Raw genomic sequence first — 12,818 nt, forward strand, 5'->3', positions numbered from 1 at the left:
TTTTATTTTATACCTAAGCAAAAAATATCAGCTAGCTGATATAAGTAGATGGATCAATGTACTTTATTTCTCCCAAACTGGGAAATTACAGTGTAACAGCAGCATGACACTCAACAAAAATGGAATAGAAGAGTAAAAAACGCAACAGGGATAAAAGGGAAACTCGAACTGCTGCTCATTGTTACCTCCACCAGGAGGTATTGTGATCACTTTGCTTTGTGTGTTTGCGTGCATGCGTGTTTGTTAGCAAGATAACTCAAAAAGTTATGAATGGATTTTCATGAAATTTTCAGGAAATGTTTATACTGGCACAAAGAAGAAATGATTAAATTTTGGTGGTGATCGGGGGGCAGATCTGTCTTGGTGGAGGTCTGCGCTCTCCGAGTGCTTTTCTTGTCTGTATCTGTATTTGGTAAAGTTAGAACCATGTGCTGTTGCTAATTACATCCTGTGTTATGTCTGACATAGATAACATTTAGCTGTTTGTATTTTGTAATGAACTCAATAGTGTCCTTTCTACCCAAGCTCAAATATAAAAACACAACACAGACAAGTTGCAAAGTCAGAAACCTGCTTTGGTCCGTCTAATGCAGGGGTGGCCAACCCTGGTCCTGGAGAGCCACAATCCAGCATGTTTTAGATGTATCCCTCTTCCAACACACCTGATTCAAATGATAAGCCTATCATCAAGGTCTGCAGAAGCCTGATAATGACCATCAGGTGTGCTGGAAGAGGGAAACATCTAAAACAAGAGAAGTACTTGGAGAGTGCACACCTCCACCAAGACAGATCTGTGCCCCCGCCCCCCCGATCACCACCAAAATTAATCATTTCTTCCTTGTGCCAGTATCAACATTTCCTGAAAATTTCATGAAACTGCGTCCATAACTTTTTGAGTTATCCTGCTAACAAACAAACACGCAAACACACAAAGCAAAGCCACAATACCTCCTAGCGGCGGTAACAAGATGGATTGTGGCTCTCCAGGACTAGGGTTGGCCACCCCTGGTCTAATGCATATGACAGAAGTAGTTAAGACAGATGACTGTGTGGATGTTTGATAAATCGCTGTTGACAGTTTTGCTGGGTGCCAGTGACAGCAGGTTCATCAGTCATCTTCAGAAGGTAGATCCTGTACCTGACTGCTCATCTACTGCTCTATGAGGACACCAACAGTAAAGGCTCAGTTTAGGATATACAATCTGAAATCTGGGTTGGTTGGGTTGGTTGTGTGTTTTGCACACTGGTGTGCCTTGCACATGTGAATATAGTGTGAAATGTGTGTGGTTTGTTTAATTGTCATGCTGTTTCTCCATTTTCATCCTTAAATTAATTTACATCACTAGCACCATTAATACTCAGCTTGCTACAATGTTTTCAGTTTATTATAAGACTGTTACACTGTAAAATAGACTATGCTGAGGCACAGGAGTCAGTATAGTTAGCGGGAGACACTGGACTGTATGACAGAGTTGAACCATAATGTGACACATTATTATTTGAAACCAGGAGTTTGTGCTTTGGCTGTCACTGTACTGGCAAAAGGGGCGGGGCTGCAGTAATGAGGGCTCAGAGCCATCTGCAAACCGTCATGGGTGAGCTAATGCAAAATAATAGCTAGCTTACTGACTCGGTAAAATGCTGAACTTAAGCACAACCCACAGTCAAGGTCATGACACAATATTTAACTCAATAAATGGAAGCAGTGAAAGTCTGGTGGTTGTCCTGGCAGTCGCAGAGTGGGACATGAAAGCCTTATGTTCACTAGAAGGACAACAGAAGGACTCTGCTCTTTGGAGCAAGTCTGTTGGCTTCAGGTGGTCTTTACCTATACTACATTCTTTGAGAATTTGTTTCATTCCACTAGATAACCAACCATCTAGCCACAAAGGAATATTTGAATATTCAGTCCATCATGAGATCAGAAAAGCAGGAACAAGTGTGTTCAGACACTACTTAAATGAAGTTGTTGAAGGTCACGTGGCCGTGGCGTTGACCTCTACAGTATGCTAGGCTCTTTTATTTTCTTTAAAACTCTGTCAACATGCTTTCTCTGTGTTCTACTCATGCTTCTGCTATCTCTCCTTCCTCCCCCTATAAAATGCAGGAACCCCTCCACTGCTTTCTTCCAGGCTTTTTGGCCTTGCAGATTACCAGGGTCAAAGCCTGTCAACACTAGGTATGAGCCTGAGTGTGTTTGGGTTTTGTGTGTGTGGCCTGGGTTGGCTGCTTAAACCACATGTTGCACCCCTTAACTCTCACGCACCATTCAGCAAAACGTCAACTGGACCTGGTTATTCAGCTATGTCTGGAGTCCTTTAGTTTCATTTTTATTACAGCATGGAATCAACTGTTGTCCACAAAGTCATTCAGCCTCAAGACTTACTAACCTTTATTGCATGTTTAAAGTTTTCAGTTTTAAACCAGCTTAATGAGGTTTTGTTTATTTTGTTATAAAAACATTTCCTTTCCCTTTCTATAACGTTGTGGTTGGGAGGTGCTTTAAATAGACAGTATTATGTTTTAAAAGACGTCTTATTTGTGGTTTTACAAGAACATAACGCCAGCATCCTAACTAAACCTTTTGCTCTGTTGATCAAACAATAAGAATTCAATCTTTTTCTTTTTTTTTAAATGCACATATAAATATTTGTGAAATAAATACAAATGTAATATATTTTATATGCATCTTTTCATTTCTGTTCATATGTTCCTTTGCCTGTCTGTCAAATGCTACCAGGCCCGTTGGCATGAAACTTGGAATTAGCTCAGAATGAACCCATTATATTCTTGGCAAATCCAGAAAAAAGGGCTGATGTATGAAACTTTTTCACCCCACTTTTTATTACCTTGGTGTCCGTGGTGGAGGAACGTGTGAGTCACATGTAAAAACTGAGTTGATGGACTTGCTGCATGTTTGTCTGTTTGTTATGAATGGGAGAACAGCATGGCACTAGAGGAAGTCTCTGGGTTCATTTTGTAACAACAACATATGAAGGTTCAGTGGAACCTCGTTCCAGTCACACAGATGCAGTAGTCTACTCAGGTCTGTTATAGAGCCACAAGGATTTAGCAGCACAAATAACAGATCACACAGAGATCCCGTAACCGAGACTGTGCTCAAGAACATGCTCTCCAGAGGCTCTGCTTGAACTAGCTTATGGTCGGAGTTTATTCAGATCTGTGGAGGGCTCCTTAGTGGGCCTTCTGTCATTTTGGCATTCTCAATTGTACAGATATTTAGCAGGTTAAGTCCATAAAGGTCTATATTTAGAAAAATGGTGTGAAAGTGTACATTCTCAGAGGAATATCTGTTTTCGTGTCTTATGTAATCCAAACAAACGGTGCACTTGTGGTTGTAATCGTTCATTAATTGTTTGTTTTTCTGTTAAGGCTGAAATTGTATAATTAGCGGTTTGATAATTATTCTATAACATGTCAATACCTGTGCTGGATTTCAATATCTCAGCTTTGGAAGCCTTCAAAGTCAGTTTGTGGTTCGTATCAGTCACCGCCTACTTTTCCATGTGCTCTTTAATTCATGCTATTGACTGTCTGCCATGTTTATTCAACCAGCTGCCAGCAAAATCTACTTTGGAATTAAGGGAGCAAATATTTAATTCAAATCATGTCTAAAGAACAAGCAGCTGACTTGTCATGTCATGAAATGTGAGAAAATCATCTTATCCCCCCCCCCCCCCTTAACACACACACACACACACACACAGTATCTACTAACTGGCCATTGGTAAGGTGCATCATGTCCTACCTGGAACACTCCTGAATCTGTGTCTTCCATGTTTTGTTTTTTTTTTAAGGTTCCCTACAAATCCTGTATTTGTCCCCAGATCTAGAGCCATTTGTATCTATGCTGTTGTGACTTCTCAAAGTGTCAAACATACAGCACACAATCAAACATCTACAGCAGCAGAGAGATGATCCAAATTGGTTTTAGTTCCTCACAGACTGTGGTTCAATAAAACATGCAAGAGACAAACTCCTGCTGGTTCATGACAGAACCAAGGTCCGTTAGAGCAGACAGAGACTCAGATTCACACCCAGTGCACTTAGGTATATATTTGTAGGTTAGGCTTTGTGTGTGTGTGTGTGTGTGTGTGTGTGTGTGTGTGTGTGTGTGTGTGTGTGTGTGTGTGTATATGTATATACACACACACACAGATATACACACACACATACACACACCCATTTTGGACCATTTTTATATATTTGTGCAAATTTAAAAAAAAAAAAAAAAAAAACATCCCAAATGTCCAATAGGCACAGAAGCAGAACCTGCTTCAGTCCAACTGGATCACAGACATCTAATACTGATTTACAGTCTTGTCTCTTGCACTCAGACATTTCACTGAATCTTAAACATATGATTTTTATCTACCTTCTATTGTGAATAAAACATGAATTTGTGAGATTTTCAAAGCATTGGATTGTTTTATGTACCTTTCACCACACAGCATCCCAACTTTTTTTTGGAATAGATGTTATTTCTTTTTGTTCTAGTATTGCATATTTGGCATGACTGTATCTGGCGTTCTGGTTCCTTTCAGGAGGAGGTGCATGTGAGGTTCCTTATTTATCTACATGTGAGAGCAGTTATGTCAGTAGTCTTAATTAATGACTACAGTGAGCTAGGGCTGCACGACTTTGGCCAAAAATAAAATCCTGATTTTTTTTTTTTCCTCTAAAACTTCATTTTCAATTTTGATTTTTGGGTAAAACTACAAAAGACAACAGAAGTCAGCATGTCGTTTTCATGTGCAGCCCACAATACACTGCTCCTATCTCAGATCTGTGATGGTATCACATGATACCAGTGTAAGTCAGTGACATGCATTAGTCTTGTGTGTGTGTGTGGACCACATGAGATGAGTGATCTCCATGCAGTTCTATTTGAATCTGTGTGCGGACCACGGCTCATATTGGTGTCACTACTGCAGACCCACCACAGAATTAAGATCCTTGGTCATTACATGGACTTCTGTGAAAGAGTGCTGTCACAGATAGGATTAGGAGCCTACGGTAGCCCGGAGGCACGACCTGGAGCCACAAGAGATGAAATTGATTTGATGATTACCCCTTTTTTAAAAATCATCCTAATTAAAATGTCCGATTTAAAATGGATTAATTGCACAGCCCTACAATGAGCACACATGTATCATGTGTCTATAGAGTCATGTTCTTCAAAGGAGTAACTCCAGATGAGCTGTTATATAAAGGTATTTACATAAAGAAACGGTAGCAGCTGAGCAAGTGTGGAGTCGCAGCTGGCAAAAGCCTGAGCCCTTGTGTTTGTTCACCATCCAGCTGATGTTTGCCTGCAGCCATTCTGACTAACACTTCAGCTTTATCCAGATCCATTCAACTAACTGCAGGTAAACTGGAGGGAGGCACCTCATCCCTCCTCCCTATGTCCTCAGTCGACTCCAACAAAGTTGGACTTGTTGAAAGTACAGACAGGATTACTCACAAACAGTTTGAGGGCAAGAAGCATTCCTAAAAAAAAGAACTTTGTGAAAAATGTAACACCTTAAGTGTCCAGAGTAGGTCATCTTTTGTTTATTTTGTAAAAGTAGTAATTGGTTTAGTTTGTGTTTTTTTTCCACCTTTCCATCCAGTTTCATGTATGCCTGTTTATCTGGACACATCCACTCTACTCTGATCAAATCTGTTCCCATTAGCACTAACATGTCTTTCATGCAACAAGTACGACACACATTTATTTTAGTTTAACTACATTACAAGTTCCAGTTTGTATTTGTCAACGTTCTGGTAAAGTGATGTGTTGATTTGCTGAAAGGAGTCACTGTGAAGCTGGGGTTGGTCTGCAGTGAAGCAGCATCAGCCCCTTCACTGGCCTCAGTCAACTGTGATCAACCATATGATTACACACAAGAAAGGAAAGACAGATTTATGGGGACTACAGTCACTGGATTTTAGCCACAGCAGTAGTTTGTCCAGACTAGGTATGTATGTGGACACAATTTATGATACAGAAACCAAACCTGGGTCTGTAAATTTGGACAAATATCCACCAATCCCCTACCTACCGACTTCCAGAAAAGAAAATTCCAAAGATTATCAAATGCAGAACTGGGGGTAATTTTTCAAAATGTATATATTTTTTTGATACACCCTGTAGATGATAACTGAGTAAGGAATTCACAGATGTCATCCTGAACCAACCATATTTCCATGAACATCCACAGACATCTGTTTTTAGGATTCTGCTATAGTAATGACATAAAATAATATTTAGAAAAAGACAAATCATTTGCATTTGGGACGATAAAGTGGCAGCTAAACCTTAGTGAATGACCTACTAATGTGCTGCGTAGATGATAACGAAGGGCAGAAAGTTATACATCACTTATTCTATTCAACATTCCAAGTTTTCAAACTTTTTTTCAAGATGAATCACTTATAATCCATATTTCTGATTCAAGGTTAGAAGCCTCAAACCCAGTGGAAGCCCAAATGAGACAAAGTCCTTGATCCTGTGATAAATACTGAGTTGAATACAGAGGCATGTGAACACTGAGGTGCCTGGATCCAACTGTTATGAACCCACTAGCAACGAGGGCTGGGTTCCAAACCCTGGTAGTTCATGGGCCCCGGGGCCAAATGGTTGAGGACTGGACTTTCAAGCTCCAAAGTAAATGGTTTCATTAAAGGTGCTGGATCAAGACACATCCATCTGTTACAGCAACATAGAAGTTGTTTGGCTAATTGTAAGACTTTTGTCTGTGATGCATCTGTGTGATTTTTGATCCAGATGAGAGTAGAGCTGTAACGAGTACTCAAGTAATTCAAGTAAAAAAAAAATCCTTAAATCATTGTTTTTTTGTCTCGAGTATTCATTTAATTATTAATTTAATTTCAGTAGTCACTTGTGTTCTACACAGACTATAAACAGTGATGCACACAACTCCGAGTCCAAAAGTTGGTTCAGTGGAAGAGAGTGAGGAGACCGTCTGCAAAAGGCAAAAGATGTGCAAGGTTTGGATCACTGCAAAATGAAAAAAAAAAGACAGAATGTGGTTCAGTGTGTGTAAGTCTACATCCTGAACCACCACCTGGTACGTGTCCGTCTGCCACTCAACAGTAGGCCAACATTAGCCAATTTAACGTAATCGCTAACTGAGAAACACAGCAGCGCTGGTTAGATTGTAGGCTATGGATTTGTTGTTGTCCATAATAATTTAAGTTTCCATGATGGTGTGATGATGAAATCTGATTACTTGATTATTTGCTGAAATATTTGGTAGAATACTCGACTTCAAAAAGAATCGTTAGCTACAGCCCTAGATGAGAGGCCTAGGTTTGGGTCTGTGAGGGTCAGCTCTGAACTGTTTGGAGCTTCAGTCTGTGACACTCATGTAGACTGGGTATCCAGGAACAGACATGTTATAACCCCATAGACCTGCTATATTACCCACCATGGGCCTGTCTATGTCATTTGGATAAGGCTCATCCATCACATTCAGATCTTCTTCTTGTATGTGTTGAGCTCCTGAGGGCCTTGATTTCGTCTCATGATCCCTGTTGTCTGGGTCGTTGACTAAGAAATGACTCCAAATGTCTCATGGGGACATGCAGGGTGCAGTGTTGTTTGTGCAGAAGTCTGAAGGTTATGTAACAGCTGAAGGTTCCATTCTGTTCATGAGGAGCATGGTGGCAGCACACACACCTACCTGTGACCTGCTGAGGAACAGTCAGACTTTCACCTCCCAACAAGTGTTCTCAGAGCTCTGTCTAAGCTTTAGGCCCAACCCCAATTCACCCCTTGCCGCCCCCCCCCCGCCCCCCCAGCCATCCTCCTCCATTTTTGCACATTCATGTGAAGGGGTAGGGGTTTCCCAGTTCTCCATGAGTGGGAGGGGAGGGGCTAAGGGGGAGGACTGTTTGACCCTCCAAATGTAGATTTTCCAGGACCACACTGCAAACACAAGGGTCTGATAAATTTCCCATAATTCAGTTCCAATCATTGGTCGGATGGAGGTAAACACAACAAAAAAGAGCAGCAGTGAGCAAAGAAACACACTGATGGACAGATTTACTTCAGAAACAACTGAATCATGTGATCGTCCGTTTAATGTCATTTCAATGTTATAGATCTCATTTCTGCGGTTTGTGGTTGATAGTCGTAAACAGATGACCAAAACCCATGGAACAGAGACAGTTCTAGCTGCTGACGACATGGAGAATTATGTCTCAAACAAAAGTTAGAACATGATGACAGAACAGGCCTCAGGGGAGGGTAAGGGGGAGGGCCCAGGGGTGAATTGGGATTGGGTCTAGGTCTCCGTTGCGTCGACAGTAACCAGTCCTTATATAAACAATGCATCCCAACACTGCCCCCCCCCCCCCCCCCCAAGTATCCACCAAGTTCACAAGCACAGATGAATGTGTCCACTGAGTGTCAAACAGACAAATTTCAGCTTTAATGGACAATAAGGACTGATACTTTAGTCAGTGTTCTGAGATTTCTAACTATGTAATTCATATCTGAGTCTATTGTGTCAGTTGGTTCCATCTAGTACAACTCAGATTTCTAATGTTGACTATGACAGCCATGTTCCCCTGCATAAGTTTATAAACTTATATATGTGCAATAGAAATGATCAGTTTACTCTCAACTCAAACTGAAAGACTTTACATGGAAGATTACTGTGACAAAATCTAAACACCTTTCAATATAAAACTGTAAAAACTAAATTTTCCAAATGATGTAATTTGTCTGAAAACTGGCTGTGGAATAGGTCATTTTACCTGAACATCACAATACAAACCACTATACAGGGTGTCCCATAAGTCTCCATACATAGGAAAATAAACGTTTCTTGACATAAACCATTTTTATTTATATAATATGCTCTATATGACTGCCATTTTGTCGGGAACACATTTCAATGCGTGTCCTCCACTGCTGAAGAACTATAAAGAAGAAATATAAAGAAATACATGTTAGAACCATATGTATTATGTCTCCTATGTATGGAGACTTATGGGACACCCTGTAGAACACATTTATGGACTCTCGCTCTGTCTCTCTCTCTTTCTCTCTCTCTCACGCTCTCTCTCTCTCTCTCTCTCTCTCTCTCTCTCTCTCTCTCTCTCTCTCTCTTTCTCTTTCTGGGTGTCATCAGATAACTATTGTTAAGATGTGACACTATATAAATACAATTTGATTGATTGAGGTCATTGGATGTGATGCCCCCATCTGGTTTATATATGAAAGTGCACCTTTCCAGGTCTACTTCAGGTCTAGTCCAGGTCTACTTCAGGTCTAGTCCAGGTCTACTCCAGGTCTAATCCAGGTCTACTTTAAGTCTAGTCCAGGTCTACTCCAGGTCTAGCCCAGTTCTAGTCCAGGTCAGGCCCAGGTCTAGTCCAGGACTACTCCAGGACTATTCCAGGTCTAGTCCAGGACTACTCCAGGTCTACTCCAGGTCTAGTCCAGGTCTACTTCAGGTCTAGTCCAGGTCTAATCCAGGTCTGCTTCAGGTCTAGTCCAGGTCTACTCCAGGTCTAGTCCAGGTCTACTTCAGGTCTAGTCCAGGTCTAATCCAGGTCTACTTCAGGTCTAGTCCAGGTCTAGTCCAGGTCTAATCCAGGTCTACTTCAGGTCTAGTCCAGGTCTACTCCAGGTCTAATCCAGGTCTACTTCAGGTCTAGTACAGGTCTAGCCCAGTTCTAGTCCAGGTCAGGCCCAGGTCTAGTCCAGGACTACTCCAGGTCTAGTCCAGGTCTAGCCCCCCTCCCTCCAGCTGTAGTTTGTGAATCCACTCCTCAGATGACAGGGCTGAGGTCTGATTTGTTCAGCTGTGCCCCCCCACAGTGACTGTTTGTATGCTCAGAGACCAGGACGTGTGCCAGTGCATCTGTGTTATAGTGGAAATAATCGGACTTTTCTGACACTGTGGAAGTGTTATGTGATGGACCAGACGTTTCTTCAACACGTCTGTGATGTGGAGCAGTAAATAAAAAACATGACAATAAATCATACATAAATCACGCATATATTACGGAAATATTTGCATGAAATATTTGCATAAAATATATTTGTCAGCTGACACAGTGGACCTGGAAGGCGTATGCTGTGTGTGCATGTGGGATTGAAGAATGTAGTAGTCCATGTTGGCAGTAGTGTTCTGGTTCATTCCATGGAGAACATGATGGTTGGGTTGGAAGGACGTGTGTTCATGTGACGGTGGCTCTGACACACATGTCTGTCCACGGCCTCAGGCCCGGAGGAGACCAGAGCTGGAATGCACCACAGGGGGTGTGTGTGTGTGTGTGTGTGTGGGGGGGGGGGGGAACGCAGTAAGTGGCCTTTATATAAACTGCCTCATGCGTTCCTCTTTCAATAAAATGTACTGTTTCTTTGTTGTTCTTGGCTGCAGAATGACAACACATCAGTTTGTGCACTTTAACCACTGTAGCACTTGAACGTGTTCTAAATAAAAACAGAATCCATTCTATGTTAGTGAGCAGTCCTGTTTTCACTGTCCTGGATTTTTAAATATGCATTTCAAAGGCAGGAATGTTTCTCTGTGTTTTTTTTTTATCAGCCTTCAGATCACAAAAGAATCACCACCTGCTTATTAGTGAATGTAATTCATATACCGTCATCCCATCATAGATGGTGTCATTCATCATCAGTGACAGTTTAACAGTGTGTGGCTCAACAGTCATCTGTAAAGAATCCACATCAGTTAAGGGATACGCTGGCATGTCAGCGTCAACCTGTGACTCACTTGTTTGGTTTTCTGCCTGAGGAGAGAAAGGCAGGAAGAAGATGGTAAAATGTGGAACACTGTAGATCAGTAGTAGAACACTGGAGTCCACCCCCCAGTGGCCTCAGTGGACTGGACTCGGGGGGGGGGGGGGGGGGGGGGGGGGGGTTGATTTCACCTCATGACCAGGTCTGACTGACCTTTAGAGTGTTTGTGGTGAATATACAGATGCTCAGGTAAGTTACAGACTTTTCATATAGACATTTAACATGTGGAAATGATAAGATCAGCCCGGGTTAATTCAATGTCATTATTGAAACGTTTAGGAAAAGCAGAGCAAGTTCATGACAGAACGTCTCAGAACCAGGTCATTAGATTAAACCTGGAATATGTCTGAACTGGAGTTGTGTAATTCTCTGGCAGTAAACAGTGAGTCAATTCAGAGGCGGAGTTAGAGACCATGCTCCGCCCCCTGTTTTCATCCCCATGTGATGAGCCAAGGCTTTAAGAAGCACTCGCCTCCTGAGTCTGCCACAAGCACACGCACACGGCTGGAAACGTACACACAAGACCTAAACATACACACACACACACACATATACACACACACACAGGACCGAAACATACACACACACACACAGAGGACCTAAACATACACACAGAGGACTTAAACACACAGAGGACGTCCGCAGCCTTCAGCACCGTCAGGATGCGCTGCAGGATGAGCTCCAGTCTGTCCTGTTCACCAGGGACTTCACCCACCTACCCTGGACCCTTGGTGTCCTACAGGCCCAGATGCTTCAGGTACTGGACTGACTGGTGTGTTCTGTTTGGGGTTGGACTCAGGTCTGGCTGGTTCTGTTTGGGGTTGGACTCAGGTCTGGCTGGTTCTGTTTGGGGTTGGACTCAGGTCTGGCTGGGTTCTGTTTGCGGTTTGGTTCTAGACTTTTTAAAGGTGTTTGCTTTTGGTTGTAGTCATCCATCGTCGGCTGATTCTTTGGACTCCAGAACTTTGGTTCCTGTGTGAATGTGCAGAAGTCAGTGAAGGTCCAAGCTGGTCCTTATTAGGGGTTTTTACGGGTTCACAGGGTCTTTGTCCCCATGGGCCGGGACACTCAGTACATGGTGGTCTGCACATGTCTACTGCTCTGTAAGGTCTGTTTGTTCACATGAGGAGATGAACCTGATTCAATGTCTGGGTCAGACTTTCATGCACTTTCATAAACGGTGGAGCTCTAGTGCTTTGCTCATTTTTCACCTGATTTCCTTATTTTTTCCTTAACTTTGTGAAGTAACTTTGCCGTTTGTAGTTTGATATCAGCTCTGTGGGCTGGACTTCCATCTAGTTTTCCTCCGTATGTCTCAGTACCATTAGATCATCCAGTTCCAGGAACCTGGGTCACATCTGCACGTCCTGTTCCCACTTGTGTTTGTGTCAGAGCTTCTCCACACATGGCCCCGCCCACCTCCAGTGTGGATCAAAAACACGAGTGTTTCTGGACAAAAGCCTTTACTGCCTTTAAAAACTGCCCCCCCTCCCATGTTGTGTTTAAGGAGCTGCATGGCTCTGTACATAGATCTGTGACTGTGACTCACGTGGGTGGGAGTGTGTGTGTGTGTGTGGGTGGGGTGGGGGGACGACACACACATCTATATGTTTATAGTTGACATGGAACACTCCTAGTCCCAGTCCTAGTTCCAGTCCTAGTCCCAGTCCTAGTTCCAGTCCTAGTCCCAGTCCTAGTCCCAGTCCTAGTCCCAGTTCTAGTTCTAGTCCCAGTTCTAGTTCTGTTCCAGTCTGAGTGCAGGTGTGTCTCTAGTATCTGTGTTCAGTCCATGGTCATGATGTGCTGACTCTACTGTTTGTGTCCACAGTTCATCTGGTGCCAGTGTTGTTGCCATCGATAACAAGATCGAACAGGCTATGGTGAGTTTTCCACACATGAAAGAAGGACCACAAGTTCTGTTTTGTGTCAGTCTGGATGATGATGATGATGATGATGATGATGCATTTCTGAATGGGTTTTCCACTGCCACCAATAAGTGAAAAAACGGTCCTTGAGA

General features: G+C 42.5%; 1 protein-coding gene across 1 annotated transcript in view; it reads left to right on the top strand.

The window, feature by feature from the left end:
• Positions 1 to 12,818, top strand: part of LOC115418533 (TSC22 domain family protein 2-like) — a 35,338-nt gene that overhangs the window by 21,028 nt on the left and 1,492 nt on the right. The window contains exon 2 of the mRNA XM_030133037.1: positions 12,630 to 12,681. Coding sequence (XP_029988897.1) covers positions 12,630 to 12,681 — 52 coding nt within the window. The remainder of the gene's footprint in view (positions 1 to 12,629; positions 12,682 to 12,818) is intronic.

The sequence above is a fragment of the Sphaeramia orbicularis genome, chromosome 4, assembly GCF_902148855.1.
Source record: "Sphaeramia orbicularis chromosome 4, fSphaOr1.1, whole genome shotgun sequence".
Taxonomy (NCBI): domain Eukaryota; kingdom Metazoa; phylum Chordata; class Actinopteri; order Kurtiformes; family Apogonidae; genus Sphaeramia; species Sphaeramia orbicularis.